At 51.2% G+C, this 15,954-nt stretch overlaps 1 protein-coding gene across 1 annotated transcript; it reads left to right on the forward strand.

Annotated features, from left to right (window-relative positions):
• The first annotated feature begins 259 nt into the window (after positions 1-259).
• On the forward strand, positions 260-15,137 carry ptprb (protein tyrosine phosphatase receptor type b). The gene is made up of 39 exons (XM_029162836.3): positions 260-564; positions 1,193-1,502; positions 2,915-3,052; positions 3,164-3,304; positions 3,370-3,630; positions 3,706-3,972; positions 4,055-4,171; positions 4,283-4,429; positions 4,509-4,626; positions 4,702-4,847; positions 6,068-6,334; positions 6,418-6,476; positions 6,564-6,768; positions 6,870-6,967; positions 7,042-7,207; positions 7,293-7,423; positions 7,509-7,656; positions 7,731-8,000; positions 8,086-8,246; positions 8,313-8,442; positions 8,518-8,618; positions 8,697-8,862; positions 8,947-9,228; positions 9,664-9,942; positions 10,569-10,718; positions 10,852-11,128; positions 11,198-11,304; positions 11,376-11,481; positions 11,833-11,913; positions 12,047-12,064; positions 12,141-12,222; positions 12,289-12,379; positions 12,865-12,941; positions 13,009-13,143; positions 13,409-13,531; positions 13,612-13,769; positions 13,850-13,985; positions 14,123-14,243; positions 14,327-15,137. The coding sequence occupies exons 1-39, from the start codon at positions 499-501 to the stop codon at positions 14,344-14,346; spliced, it is 5,856 nt and encodes a 1,951-aa protein (XP_029018669.1). The 5' UTR covers positions 260-498; the 3' UTR covers positions 14,347-15,137.
• The last annotated feature ends 817 nt before the right edge of the window (positions 15,138-15,954 follow it).

The raw sequence follows: 15,954 nt of genomic DNA on the forward strand, positions 1-15,954 counted from the left end.
CGAAGCAGCCATGAAGGTGCATCAAACTGTCCGCACAAATAGAACAGACCAAACTTCAGACTTCACAGAGAGAATAATTCAAACGTGGCTATTTTTACATTTTAGCTTTGCTGTTAGCGCTGCTTCACTTCTTGTTTCTAACCTATTTATAGCTCCGTGCTTTTGCCGTGACTCAGAGGCTGGTGGCTTGATTGAGGAAGTCCTTTAGTGAGTCCCAACCTCCACACTATAGAGGCTGACAGACAGACAGACAGACAGGAAGAGAGACACACAGGCAGGGAGACAGGATTCCAGAGGAAGGAGAGGAGCCTCTGGGTTGGAGTCTGACGGGCTGCGGTTGAGCTGGAAAGAACCAGGATTCATTTGGTTTTTACAGACGAGCCCAGGTGAGCTCCAGCTGTTTCCCAGCAGGACCTGCCTTTCGCTGCCGCTGAGCGGTCGTCTACCTGAGGAGCATGGTGGTGTTGGACCTGTCGGACGATCGGACGGAGGATCAAAATGCTGACATGTAAAGTTGCCTCTTATTGCTGCTGCCCGTGGTTCATCTGGCTGCTGCTGCTTCAGGTTAGTCTGGAAACTCAGCTTTGCTGATGGTCTGTAAAGGTTTACCCAGAAAAGCAGTTAGTGGCAGGATTAGACAGATGGACAAAAGGATCTGAGTAATGTTTTCACGGAGTTAGTTCTGTTCTTTGTTTAGTTCAGCGTCTTTGTCCAGGTGTTTACCTTAAAGCTGAGTGACTTACCAACTTTATTACTGAAACCATCAATGCGTCTGTGTAACACTGATATTTCGTCCTCTTTCTGAATCTCCTGAACTCCCTGAACTTTATTTATCTTTATCTTTATTTATTTTTAACATTATCTCTGATAAATTATTGTATTTGCTGGTGAGTTATTGTTGAGAGAAAGTTATATTCACAAGGTTGGAGTCAGTTGAACCTGATGACATCATGAAATCTTCAGCTATAGACACGTTTGGGTTCATCTGTTCATCTATGTGTCCTTCATCAATGTGATAAATGAAAGTCAAAAGATCAATTAAATCCCAACAAAATTACATTATACTGTTGAAAATACTCAAAGCAGCTAAACGTTTTGGAAGGAGGAACCGAGGAAATCATAGAAATACCTGAGGTTCATTCTGTGGTTGTGCTTTGGTGAAAACCTCGTTCTGTGGTGTTTGTCCCGTCAGGACGTGAGCGGTTCGGCTCCGTCGGACGACCAGCCCTGCAGCATCTGTGTGCTGGACTCAGCATCTGGACTGGACTCTGTCTCACTGACTGTTGGCACATCTGGACAGAACTGCTCCTTCAACGTGACGTCTGTGGACGCCGACGCCGACGGCACCGAGTGCAGGAGGAAGAGAGGAGCCGAGGATGGAAGCCAAGGAGCAGGTGACACATTCACCTGTGCCCTGGATCACCTGGAGCCGGGAACCGCCTACGAGCTGCAGGTCCAGTCCCAGACGGACAACGAGACGGCCAGTCTCACCCTGCACACCCGTGAGTTCATCCAGGCCAGACGGTTCCACGGCCGGACTGGTGAACGTTTGTGTAGATGGAAAACTGAACCCAGAACGAACCCATGAACATCCACCGCCAACCAAGTTTAATAGTCCGTCCTATCAAGGCGTTCAGGGACAGGACAGAGTGTAGGGCATCTGTGTTTCTGAGCCCAGTATCGTTTGGTGTCGTGGCTGTAGTTGATTAAAACTCAAATATTGGGATCATGGATCAGAAGTGTTACACCTGCACCAACAGTCCAGTGTGGAGCTGGCTTGTTCTCTGCTCCATTGTTTCCATCTGACCTTGTGTTTGAAGTGAGCGAGCACAGTGTTGTGTCGAGCTAATATCACGCAGCTTCCCTCTCTGCAGCTCTGTGATTAGCCACAGGAACCGCTGCCCTGCTGAGAGAGAGTGATAGAGGAGTAAAAGTGCGTGAAGTGTGTGTGTGCTGGTGCTGGCAGGCGTCCAGAACAGAAGTTGGACCCTCGGTGTGTATTTCCATCGTGGGCAGAGCTCTCAGGGCTCAGCCATTTCCTGCCTCCATTGTTTCTTTGTTCTGTGGGAAAGGGTGTGAGAGTGTAGGTGTGTGTGCTCGGAGGAAACGGCCTGTTGTTACTGCACCCAGTCCAGTCCTTCTCAGCAATGCAAAACACTTGGTCCACAGCCTGACCTTTGACCTCTGCATACTTTTACCTGTTGCTGTTAGCACATATGTTAGACCAGCACCTTTATTCGCTGTGCTGCTGCTGCTGCTGTGACTTAATCTGGAAACTAAAACTCCGCCACAAAATTACACCTGGAAACAGAAAGTTTCCTAAAAATAGGAGCAGACGTTTTGTTCAGTCACATAGAATCAACTGAAGGTTTTGTTAATACAGGACATTCTGCGTGGAGGTTATACGTTATGTCAGCAGCTTCACCTTCAGGAAGCAGCAGCTCGCAGTGGTTGGTCACTTTAGACATTAGGGATCCGCTGTTTGTTCTCCAACAGACCCAGAACACAAGGGAGCAAAAGTGATTTAATTTGGACTGGGAACCACTCGGGATCCTTCAGGAGGAGCTGGTGAACGCGGCAGAGGACGGGAAACTCTGGTTGTTTGGCAGAGGAACATGGAAAAAGATCCATTGCCTCAGATTTGCGTCCTCGTGATCGTGACCTGATCAAAGAGTCCTGTTGATGCTTTCACCTTCCTGCCTGTTCCAGCGCTTCCTGTTTGTTTTTATGGCCTCGTCTTTCACTGAAGGATCTGTGTGGATGCCTGTTTTGTTCCAGAGCCCTGAATCTACACCAAGACTCAACACATTCAGTTCAAACAAACATTATGTAGATCGTGTATAAATATACCAGAGGAGCGTAGTCGTCCTATTGAGGTGGACGTAAGCTGACTCTGTGTGTTGTGTCGCATCAGGACCGTCGGCGGTGAGAGACCTTGTGGTGACCCAACGGACCTGCAGCAGCCTGGCTCTGTCCTGGCAGGCCGGTCCAGGCAGGACTCAGCGCTTCAGGCTGCAGCTGTGGGAGCGAGCTCAGGGTTCGGATCACTCAGGTATTTCTACAGATGTGTTAGTCCATCTCTGGATTCAGATGCTGCTGCAGTTGACGTGAACTGGTTCTGACCCGTAAAAGATTTTAGTTTGACCTTCTTCTGTGCCTGCAGGTTTGCTACTGAACAAGACGCTGGAGAGCACCACAACACAACACACTCTACTGGACCTCACACCAGGGCGACTGTACAACGTTACCGTGGTGACGGAGGCTGGCGATCTGCAAAACAGCTGGATGATCGAGGCCCAGACAGGTACTGACAGAGGAGAAGGAAGCGAGAGGGAGAGGATTTGTATTTGACTCTTTGCTTTTCTTCAGCTCCCTCTGCTGTTTCCAACCTGACCGTCAATCACTACAACAGCACAAGCGTGTGGTTGTCATGGCAACGGCCCAAAGGGGATCTGGATGCCATTACTGTGACCCTCTCGACCAATGGCGTAAACAGCTGGGAGACGACTCTTTCTTGGAACGTCACCGAGGCCTGGGTGGATCAGCTGACTCCTGGCTTGGCCTATCAAATTGTTGTGTTGTCCAAGAGTGGCGGGCTGAAGAACCAATCAGAGCTCACCTTCAGAACAGGTGTGTGGAGGACAGCTAATGTCTATTCTGTCCTGTTGTTGCATTTCATGCATGGTGTCTTCACGCTGTGTGCAGCTCCAGCGCCGGTCTCTCTCCTCGCTTTGTCTCCTTCCGACAACGGCAGCCTCCTCTTGTCCTGGTCTCCTCCAGTCGGTCACTGGGAGAACTACCGGCTGCTCCTGTTCGACGGCTCCAAGCAGATAGTCAAAACCACACTGGACCGGGACACAAAGACATTTTTCTTCCCGGCATCAGAACTAACCCCTGGGAGGCTGTACCGAGCTGTGCTGAGCGTGGAGAGTGGAGGAGCGACGGCGGAGAGCAGCTGTGAGGCAGCAACAGGTCAGACGGCAGCACAGTTACTGATGGAAGCTGGACTCATATAAACCAGTAGTAACTTAAACCACGCGTCCTCGTCCCTCAGCTCCCGCTCCGGTGGTGGATCTCCACATTCGACATGCGGATGAGACGTCGCTCAGTGCCATGTGGAGCCACGCCCCCTCTGGGTCACGTGACAACTACTTCCTGTCCATTCGCCACGGTAACCACTCAGAGCACGTTACCCAAATGCTGCGAAGATCCTAGATGGAGGTTCTCCTTAGAAGAGTCTGAAGTTCTGGTTTGTTTCTCCGAACTACTTGTGAATCCACAGGTAATGTTACTGTGGATACCAGGGAGGTGGAGCCACACATGAGGGAGTGCACCTTCAACGTGCTCACTCCGGGACGCCTTTACTCCATCATGGTGTCGACCAGGAGAGGGAGCCTGAACGCCTCCGTGAGCGTGGAGGGCAGGACAGGTGACCACCAGCCGGCTCTACGTCCAGCGACGCTGCGTGTGATGTATAGTGACACATGCGTTGTGTCTCTGTGTTCTAGTTCCTGTAGCATTGACTTCTATCAGACTGAGCAGCTCCAGGGTTGACAGCCTCCAGGCATCATGGGAGAAGCCAGCAGGCGACGTGGACTCGTACGCGTTGTCTTTGCTCAGAGCTGGGTGGGTGCGAGGTGCTGTTTCATATATTTAGCTTCCTGTTCCTTTGTACCAACGTCTTGTCCTTGTCCTCCTCAGAGATGTGCTGCAGAACTACAGCGTTCCTGTCAGTTCCTCCTCACTGCAGATGTCGGGTTTAGTGCCCGGCACCTTCTACAACCTGCAGGCCGTCACCATCAGTGGGGGGGTTCGTTCCAGATCTTTCAGTCTGGACGGAAGCACAGGTGGGTGTTTAATGAAAGAAAAGCTCCATCACGTTCTGCTCCCCGTCCATCGCCATCCAGTCCATCACAGCTCTCTCATCTGATCCAGTCGATCACAGCTTTATGTCTGATCTAGTCGATCACAGTTCCGTCATCTGATCTAGTCGATCACAGCTTCTTTTCTAATCTAGTCAATCATAGTTTTATGTCTGATCCAGTCTATCACAGTTCCGTTGCCTGATCTAGTCGATTACAGCTTCATGTCTGATCCACTCGATCAAAGCTTTGTGATATAATCCAGTTGAACACAGCTCCATCGTGTCTCTGACGAAACACAGCAAAACTCTTTGTACATGTTTTCACTGATATTTCAGATAAAAACCTCAGTTTATTGTTTGAGAAGTCAGAAATGTGTGTGTGTGTCTTCCAGCCGGTCAATTGGGCTCTTATTGTGTGGAGACAATGTCTCTGCGGCATTTTTTTCCATCCGCCTTGTTCCCTGTTGTTGACAGGAAAAACTCAGCGACCCTCTGAACCAAACAAGCAGCAGCTCACAGTTTTCCTGACTGAAGACAAACCAGGCCAATACGTTGGATCAGCATCTTTTAAGTGATTCAACTAGCTTTAACTATGCTAATTACTATTTAAAATTTGATTCATCATGTGACAAGTTGTGACTTTAAAAGTCTCAGTCTAACTTCTCGTGTGTTTAGAACAATGGCTTAAATACCAGGAGCAGCTCAGGAATGTCCCACGCAGAGACGCCCTGCTCAAAGGCTTCCTGCCTCACAGCCCTGACCTTCTGTTTCTTAGCTGAGAGCCGTAACGCTGCATTCTCACAGTGTCTGAGTTGAACCGAGTCGTTGTGTTGATGGTTTGCTGCTGCTGGATTGCGACGTGAGGAACATCTCTATGTCGTTTACTGATTCAGTAGACATGTGACGACCAGGCCAGGTTAACGAGCCTTCATGGATCGTGGGCCTCCACATCTCCGCTCAGTCACACAGTCTTGGCTTCCTGCTGCCAGAGATGATTGTGTTTAAGCTATTCCAGGACACCGTGTGTGTGTTTAAACCACCTGCCTCCTCTGGCTCATAACAGAAGCGCTTACTTCAGATAACACGCCGAGCTGTCGCAGCTTCAAGCGAACTAGAATCACTTTAAACTGAGTTGAATTAAGTTCATGTTTTACGTTTTTGTTTAAAATAAGATGCAATAAAATCCCTGTCACCTTCCTACAGCCCCAGCAGCCGTCTCTGAGGTAATCGTTTCCAACGGCGGCAAGTCAGATGCTCTGCAGGTGTCATGGCAACCAGCAGTAGGCGTGGTCGACAACTACCAGGTTCGTCTTCAGTTTGGGATTCAAACCATCCACCTTTGCACCGTGTCGCCCCCGTCGCCGCTGCAGTGCTCCTTCAGCTCACTGGTGGCTGGACGGCTGTACTTGGTCGTCATAGTGACCAGAACCGGCATCTTGGAGAATGCCACCACGATTCGAGCACGGACACGTGAGAACCTGTGTGAAACTAAAAGCCCCCTAAATCAAGTTTGGACCTTTGAGTGTTAAACTTTCTTTGTTCTGTGTTGTCAGAACCTGCAGCTGTGCAGAACCCAACCGCGATCCACTCGGCGAGAGACGACTTCCTTAAGGTGTGTTTGTGAGGTTAACCCAGGACGGATCAGTTTTGCAGCTGTTGTATTCGTTCTCAGACGCTTCTAGCTGATGCTCGTCTTCAGGTTTACTGGCGCCACGCAGCAGGAGATCTGGACCGCTACGTGGTTCTCATCAGCTACAACCACAGCGTGCTGCAGAACAAGAGCGTCTCTACCGGACACAACGACTGCGTCTTTTCGTCCCTGACGCCGGGGAGACTTTACACCGTTACCGTGGAAACGTGGAGTGGCGACTACGTCAGCAGCGTCTCCACCGACGGACGCACCTGTGAGTCACAGTGTGGGAGGACCATACCCTAACCCTGACTCCCCCTAAGACCTATTACCTGTTTGGTGTCTTTGGATTTAATCCAATTTGCTTTTCGCCAGTTCCGGGGTCTGTGGGTAACCTGTCGCTAGGCAACGCAGGAACTGGTGACCTGATGTTGACCTGGAGTCGGGCCCCCGGGGACGTGGACCACTATGAGGTTTGACAAAGTCAGTTTAAAGTAAAGACGCGAGTTCTGCTGAGATACTGAAAGTTGTTTTCTCTCCTGTTCAGGTCACTCTGTTCTTCAACGACACTCAGGTTTTCCCTCCCGTCACGTTGGGCAGCGAGGTGCGACACCACCAGCTGACCTCACTCACACCGGGGCGTCTATACAAGATCGTGGTGTCAACGTTCAGTGGACCGAACCAGAGGCCCCAGTTCATCATGGGGCGGACAGGTAGAGTCACAGACTTCAGGAGCTGAGTCTGAGGAGTCCAGCCGTGCTCACGCCCTCACTCTGTCCCTTTATCTGTTCCATCCAGTTCCCAGCACTGTTGGAAACCTCCACCTGGTTCCTCCCCTCAACCTGAAGGACTCGGACGGCAGACTGTCGGCCACCTGGACGCATGGAGAAGGAGACCTGGACCTGTACGTGGTGTCCCTCTTCGGCCCGGTGAGTCCGACTGCAAAGGCCACAGCAGTGGAGGCGCTTTGGAGAGCTGGGTGTGAAATCACAAACGTGACCTTCTTCTCTCCAGGGCGGTTCAGTTATCGAAACTCGTCCTGTCCCCAAACACGTCACCTCCTTGGACTTCTCAGAGCTGATCCCCGGCGCCATGTACTCCATCACTGTGCAGTCAAAGAGCGGGACGCTGACCAACAGCATCACAGCCTTGGGCCGGACGGGTGAGTCCCCGAACACCGCGGACTCGCTGATCCTGTGTTAACGTGGACTCTGATCGGAGCCTGTTGATCCCCAGCGCCGGCCCGAGTCACGGCCCTGCAGGCGGACAACGACCACACCACCCACAGCCTGACGGTCAGCTGGGAGCGGCCGGTGGGCGTGTACGACGGCTACACCCTGCAGCTCCTGGACGATGCCGGCGCCCTCGTGGTCGACCGCTCGGTGTCCGCTGGGAGTCGCAGCGAGGTGCTGGACGGCCTGACGTCAGGGAAGCGGTACCGTGTGAAGGTGGCGACTCTGAGCGGCGGCGTGTCTTCGCCCGAGGCCACCGCGGACGGACAAACACGTCGGTTTCCACAGCAACCACAGATGTGGGCAACGGTACAACCGTAATGTGTAGATTCAGTTCTAACCGACTGTGTGTGCTGCAGGTCCGGCTGCAGTCAGTAACCTGACGGCCTCCTCAGCCAGCACCTCCTCGCTCTCCTTCTCCTGGCGTCCGTCGAACGGACACGTAGACAACTACAACCTGTCGCTGCACAGCGTGGTGGAACCGGGCCACGGAGAAGACGCCGCGGGCAGCAAGGAGCAGGTACGGTGACAAGCTAGCAGGCATCAGGACTCCCTGCTGTGACGGTACTAACAATGCTCTGTGCAGCTGCAGAACGCCGGCCCACATGCAGACAGCTGCGTTTTCTCCGGCCTGAGACCCGGCAGTCTGTACAGGCTGCAGGTGCTGAGCTGGAGCCGAGGCATGAGCAGTGACTCGTCCGTCCTAGCCAGGACCGGTGCGTTGCTGAACCTCCTCGTTTGGTTCTCCTTGGTCTGCTTGTCTTGTTCTTAACCTTCTCTCGGGCCTGCAGTCCCGTCTGCGGTCTCATCCCTCCAGGTTCAGAGTTCAGGACGGAGGGACAGACTGGCGGTCAGCTGGCATCATGGCCAGGGCAGCCGGAGCAGCTACGAGGTCAGTGGACACTCACCATGACTCACGCTGACTCAGCTACGTTAGCTAACGTAGCTAACTGCTACATTCACGGTTCAGGTGGTTCTGTACGACGTTTCCGGAGCGGTTCTGGGATCTCAGCTGCTGGGACCAGACCACACCAGTCACTTGTTCCCTGGGCTGATCCCCGGTAGACTGTACCGAGCAGAGGTGGTGACACACAGCGGACAGCTGACCAACAACGCCTCAGCGATGGGACGCACCTGTAAGACGAGACGTTCCAGTCCAATGTCTGCTGAGGGTTCTGCTACTTTGCTGATTCGATGTCTGTTTGCCTTTTCTCTTCCAGCTCCAGGACCTCCCACCCACCTGTCCGTCAAACAAGGCCCAGCCAATGAGACCATAGAGCTGTCGTGGTCCGGTCCTAACTTTGGGGACTATGACAACTTCAGCCTCCAGTGGACGCCCCCAGACCAGCTGTCAGTCACGCGGCCTCAGCTGACCAGGTGTGTCGTAGGCGGGATGTTTCCGGGCCGACAGTACAACTTCACCGTGATGACTGTCAGCGAGGGTGGGGCCGGGGCCGGGCTCACGGTCGTGAGCCAGCCAATCCAGAGAAGCGTTAGAACAAGTAGGTGAAGAAATATTTACCAGACACGTTAGTATCCGTTAAACACCAGCAGGGGGCAGCAGACGCCTCGGCTGCAGAGCCGAGCCTCTCTGAGGCCCTGAATCCATTTTTAATCACAGTGTGTTCGTCACTGGGGTTTGGCTGCAGGGACCAAGGCTGATCGCCAGAGGAGGAAATATATCAAACACACTTATAAATATGCATCGTGCTCTGACCTAGTTGTTGTTTTATTCAGCTGAGATCAGCCACATATAGACTCTGACAGCAGCACCTTCAGCCTGATTACGCCACAAGACTTTCCACGATGATGTTGATGTGGTCCTTCTGATGAGAGAAAGTACTGAACCAGAACTAGAACCAGAACCAGAACTGTCCTCCCCCACCTTCCCTTTCCTCTCAGGCTTCACCTCTTTCTTTCTTGATGATTTGTTTCAGGGCCGTCGCCTCTGAAGTCCGTCCACTGCTTCCCCCTGTCCTCGTCCTCCATCTCCTGCTCCTGGTTGCCCCCTTACTCTGACTTTGACTCCTATGAGGTAGAGTGTCGCCGTTATGACGACGGGGAGCTGAAGTCAGCGCTGAGACTGATGGGGGGCGATACTTCAGTAACACTTAATGACCTAGAGGCATTCAGGAAATACTCTGTGATGGTCAGAGTGTCATCGGCTGGACAGACAAGTCCACCGGCAGCACACAGCACAGTCACCATGATAGACCGTGAGTGACACACACACATACACACATACACACATACACACACACACACACACACACACACACACACACACACACACACACACACACACACATGGGTGGAGCAGTAGTGTTTAAATAGGACTGGCCACCTGGGAGGCTGAACAGCAGGATGGCATTTATTCATACATTTATTTCTGTCTCTTTGTTCCTAAAAGAAAAAACAGCCTAGTTTTAAACTGCAACTTCTGTTGGTTGAGCTCCATCATTAAACTTTGTATTATAGTCATCATCACCAGCTCTCTCTCATTTTGAGGCCTGTTCCTGGCATTAACCTGAACTAACCCCAGTTTGAGATAAAGGATCATTATTTATTAATTTATGACATTATTTATTCTCCTTTTCCTAAAAGTCACTGTGACCTGAGAAAAACTCTTGTCTTTACTCCGTTTCCATCCATCCCACTCTGCCTCTGCTTGTGTCGCCTGATTCATCATCCTGACATGACTGGACTGTAGCCAGAAAGAGGTTTATTGCTATTATCAGCATAAAACATGGTGGACCAGAAAGAAACATTAGGACGTGGGATAATAAAGGGAAAACGTCAGATGTGGACATGGCGCCGTGAACCGGGTCTGTACTCTGTGTAGGTCCACCGGTACCGCCACCCAGCATCCGGGTCAGCGAAAGGTCGTCAAAGCTCAAGTCATCCTCCATTCTCTTCCGTTTCAACTGCTCCTGGTTCAGCGACGTCAACGGAGCTGTGGAATACTTCGCTGTGATCGTGTCTGAGTCTGAAGGTACAGGAACACGATGCAGTCCCTTCTGTAACGTTCAGGCTGACTGTGATCGCTTTCATGGAGGAACTTGAGTACTGAGTATCTGGCAGCTTTGGTTCAGGGCCTCCACCTCATCCTCGCTCTCCTCCTACAGCCATGGAGCTCCAGCAGCCAGAGCAGCGCCACCCTCTGCCCTCGTACCGCGACTACGCCCGCAACTCCTCGGTGCGAACGTACCAGACGGGGTACTTCCTCAGCCGCTGTCCGCAGGACGCCGAGAGCTCTGCAGCACAGGTGGTGGAGGTGAACGTGGGGGCGGGAGGGGACCGGCTGGGCGGGGCCTGTGATGGTTTCCATGACGACGACCTCTACCTGAGTGACAGCTACGGCGGCTTCTGCGACGGGCCGCTGAAACCGAAGACATCCTACAGGTACGATGGGACACGGCAGCTCAGGTCCCACTGGTGACGGTGGCTCACGGTAATAATGTGTGTGCTCAGGCTCAGCGTTCGCGCCTTCACCAGGCTGTTCGACGAGAACAACAGAGAGTTCCTTCAGCCGCTGTTCTCCGACACGTACCTCTCTGCACCGCTCCGGACGCAGGCAGGTGAGGAACCCGCCCACCGTTCAACGGGTGCGTCTCAGCTGGCCCCGCCTCCTGATGGTGTTTCCTCTCAGAGCCTCTAGGTGGCGTCGTGGAGGGTCTGAGCGCGGGGATGTTCCTCATCGGGATGATGGTGGCCGTGGTGTCTCTGCTGGTCTACAGACAGAGGCTGCGCAAAGTGTGAGTGCACAGAAACACACAAGGGTGAAGGATGAAGAAGATGAGCGACCGGTGACACCGTGACAGTAGCATATTGCTGATGTTTGGTCAGGGCCGGCTTTAATTAACGCTTCTTTAAGCTAATTCAGCTGAAGCATGTTCAGGGAAAGGTCTCATTCATTTTCATTAGATTCAGGATTTTGATGACGGAGGCATAGGTCATGTGAACACATTGATCATTGCAGTGTGTTTGTGTGTGTGTGTGTGTGTGTGTGTGTGTGTGTGTGTGTGTGTGTGTGTGTGTGTGTGTGTGTGTGTGTGCGTGCGTGCGTGCGTGCGTGCGTGCGTGCGTGCGTGCGTGTGTGTGTGCAGGGCCGTGCAGGAGAACCCGGTGGTGAGGATGAGCATGTGGAAGGAGGTGCCAACTTCAGGGGTGTATCTGGGCGTCAGGAGGTAACTCCCCTCCGTCAGTTGTTGTTTAATAGCGTTTATGGTTCGTCGTCTGTGTTCGTCATGTGCTGAGCTTGTTAGGCTCCACGTGATCATCAGACAACTAACTGTTTGTTTGTGTCTCTCCCTGTCGCAGTAACCGGCGGGTCACCAGGTACAGTCTCCTTCTCCCTTTGCTTCATGTTGACCTGTGTCTGAGTCGTGACTGACGAGCGTCTTTCTCCATCTAGTCCCATCAAAACGTGCCACTTCGAGGCACATCTGACCAAACTCCAGGCCGACTCCAACTACCTGCTGTCTGAGGAGTTTGAGGTACAAAACGAGACGATAGAGAATGTGTGTTTTAGATGCTGATAATAAGGGATCAGTGTTCTACAGGATCTGAAGGACGTGGGCCGTAACCAGACGATGGACGTGGCCCGACTGCCAGAGAACCGAGGGAAGAACCGCTACAACAACATCCTGCCATGTGAGGAAGCTGCGTCCAACGCTCACACACCCATAACCAGAGAGTTAGAAGAGCTGCGATGAAGGCGGACCACATCAAAAGCTTTAATTAACCACACAGCATCTGTTGCCGTGGCGATGGTGATTTCAGCCTAAGGCTGGAACCAGTAAAGACATGAATAAGTGCAAATTTAAATTCCTGAATACACAAGGTCAACGTTCAAACGTTGACTGAGGTGGATCAGAGCCAGCGGTGCTTACAGTATGTGTCTGTGTTAACAGACTTCACCTCATTCACCAAATGGCCCAGTTTCCCCACATTAGTCACTTCAATAATATTCAGCTGTTATTAGCCAAGTGAATGAAGCCTTAGCGGTTCGCGGGCAGTGATTCATCCGTAGACGTAACTACAGGGGCTTTCCTTCCTAAGGCACTGGGCTCCACACAATCGCTTGTGACTCAGCTGATCATGAACTCACTCAGGAAAGTGTTCATTCGTTTTCTCAGACGACTCCACCAGAGTGAAGCTGTCGTACCTGGAGGACGACCCCTGCTCCGACTACATCAACGCCAGCTACATCCCCGTAGGTTCACCCGTGTGTTGTACGTCTGTGGGTCGGTCGCCGTGCTGACGGCCTCTGGTCTGTGCAGGGAAACAACTACCGCAGGGAGTACGTGGCCACGCAGGGGCCCCTGCCCGGCACCAAGGACGACTTCTGGAGGATGGTGTGGGAGCACAGCGTCTACAACGTTGTCATGGTGACGCAGTGTGTGGAGAAAGGACGGGTGAGGATCAAATACTCAGATCACCGATGGTTCTAGCGGCTGTTTTACCTGCTGCTGTAAGTTCAAGCTCTTTGGGTTTTGAGTAATAAAGACAGACACAGCTTCTGATGCAGCAGCCTGAAGTCAAAGCTCTAACGGGCCAATACGTGACACAGGAGGGTCTGTCTGACTGCAGCAGGGTTGTAGCCTGGATGGAGCAGGTGACCCGGCTTCTTTGCTTCATGTTTGTGGTGTTAATATTTAACCTGAGCTGCTGTGTGTCCAGGTGAAGTGTGACCAGTACTGGCCTGCAGACAAGGAGCCTCTGTACTACGGCGACCTGGTTATTCAGATGCTGTCGGAGTCGGTGCTGCCAGAGTGGACCATCAGGGAGTTTAGGATCACATCGGTACCAGCTCCCACCCACTCAGTTCTGGTCTGTAGTCCCCCCAGCTCGTGTCCAGATGAGCATCCTGTGTGTCCCCTCAGGAGCGAGCTTACCCTCGGCTGGTGCGTCAGTTCCACTACACCGTGTGGCCTGATCACGGGGTCCCAGACAGCACCCAGTCCCTGATCCAGTTCGTCAGGACAGTCCGGGACTACGTGGACCGATCGCCCAGCACCGGCGCCACTGTTGTTCACTGCAGGTATGACTGAGCCTCGCCTCCCTCAGCGTCGCTGGTCTCTGTTTGACGGGACCTGTCACAGTTGCGGTTTGTTTGTTTAGTGCTGGTGTTGGCCGCACGGGGACGTTCATCGCCTTGGACCGGGTTCTGCAGCAGCTGGACTCAAAGGGGAGCATCGACCTGTACGGCTGTGTGTTTGACCTGCGCCTGCATCGCCAGCACCTGGTGCAGACAGAGGTAGCGCTCGACTACTGGACTACTGACAACCACAGCTCTGACACCTGATATAACAACAGCTGTGTGTGTGTGTGTGTGTGTGTGTGTGTGTGTGTGTGTGTGTGTGTGTGTGTGTGTGTGTGTGTGTGTGTGTGCAGTGCCAGTATGCCTTCCTGTACCAGTGCATTCGAGACGTCCTCAGAGCCAAAAAGCATCGCAGCGAGCAGGAAAATTCTCTCTACCCCATCTATGAAAACTTCAACCCTGACTATTGCCGCGGTGAGAATCCAGCTGACCTTTGACCTTCACACACAGACCAGCCTGCCTGTTGCATAGTCCAGTTAATGTTTCTGTGTCCACAGACTTCATCTACAGGCAGTGATGTGATGAAGATGCCAAACCTCTCACGCAGGAAACAAGCGTTGCTGGTTGTTTTTTTCATTTTCTCTGCTTCTTGATGAAGGTCGTGACCTTTGTCAGTGTTTGAGGGTTTTTGGAAGTTGAACATCTCTTGACTCACTGCTCCACATAAGCTGTTTATTTAAACATGACACGTTTTGCTGTATGTAAATATTGATGTAATACTTTATTTCTACATATAATGAACATAAACGTTCCCAGACGTAACCACCTCTTTTAATTTAGTAGCTTCACCACATGACTGTTATTCTAAGACACAGAAGTATCACAAACGTCCCTTCTGGTTTATTGGTTCATACAAAGTCGCTATCATGGTTCATTCTGGGTAACGGTGTGACACGGCTGTGCTGATCATGGCTGTTGAGACGGACACAGTGCATCCGTTCCATGCCATTACCCAGAATGCATTGCTCTGCCAATAACAGTGGCCACTCACCAGGAGCAGCTTTTACAGCAACGTAATATTTCTGAGTCTTAGTATGACGGAGTCCAGCCGTGGTCCCTGTGGTCCACATAAACGTTACAGCGTTAGATACCAGTGATCGATTGTCGTCCACAAGAACAACATTTTCAGTTATTGTTGCTATATTCAAGGAAAATGCGTGACTTTTATTTTTATAAACTGCTGGATGATTTAAATGTTTTAAGTGATTATTGTTATATTTTGTGACTTATATCAGCCAGTTTCTATAAAATGGACTATAACTGCACAATAAAAACAGCATTCACATTTTTATGAAATGTAAAAAGAAATTTTTGCTTTTTACGTGTCTTAAATTTATAGCCTCCACAAAATGTGATTCCTCACAGTGCAGCAACAGTTTCTGGTTGCAAGAGTCAGACCTTGCATCACACATGACCAACAGCTGTGAGGCTGTTTAGTCCATGGCCACCATGGAGCTTCTTGTTGAACCAGAGTGTGAGCTTCATGTTGTTCGTTCAAATCCAGCCACAGATTTATCATTACACCAAAGAAGTAAAACATCTTAACTGTGTGTGCTCTCTGTTCCTCATGTTTATGTTTTTAATGGTTTCACCAGGTGAGACATGTGACATTAGACACGATGAAGAGAAGCTGCAGATCTGTCTGTGATAGTCTAGAGGTCTAAAGATCTAAACTCAGGCTCTAATGCTGCTGGATGAATTAAATCCAAAATTAAATCCAATTAAATTTTTTTATTGAAATAAAGCTAAGTGGTGAGTGTGTCAGTTAGCAGGGCACCATACAATAGCTCCCTGGGCGGGATCCCCTCAGAGGCTAATTTCCCCAATGTGGGGGAAATTAACCCAAATTTATGTAAATAAACTTAATTTAATTTTGAAGGTCATGGGTTCAAATCCAGGCTCTTGCATCTGCACAGTTTGCCCTCTTAAGCAAACACCAGGTAGAACAAGTTCACACTCTTCACCGTGTGTTTCTTATCTGGTCTTGAGGAAGAGTTAAGGGCTAACGGCTGGAAAGGTCACAGGTTTAAGTCCTAAACTGTTGTGTTTCTTTAACTTTTTTTCTCTTGAGCACTTACTTACTGGTTTTATAAGAAGGAGACGAGGAAGAGGGACCAGTGGAGAG

The sequence above is a fragment of the Betta splendens genome, chromosome 9 (genome assembly GCF_900634795.4).
Source record: "Betta splendens chromosome 9, fBetSpl5.4, whole genome shotgun sequence".
NCBI classification, from domain to species: Eukaryota; Metazoa; Chordata; class Actinopteri; order Anabantiformes; family Osphronemidae; genus Betta; species Betta splendens.

Bases quoted from the DNA above. Each gene is read 5' to 3' on its own strand.
- ptprb (XM_029162836.3), top strand. From the start codon at position 499: ATGCTGACATGTAAAGTTGCCTCTTATTGCTGCTGCCCGTGGTTCATC. The intron at 12,942-13,008 runs GTAGGTTCACCC...TGGTCTGTGCAG, and splicing joins TCAACGCCAGCTACATCCCC to GGAAACAACTACCGCAGGGA. The intron at 13,986-14,122 runs GTAGCGCTCGAC...GTGTGTGTGCAG, and splicing joins AGCACCTGGTGCAGACAGAG to TGCCAGTATGCCTTCCTGTA.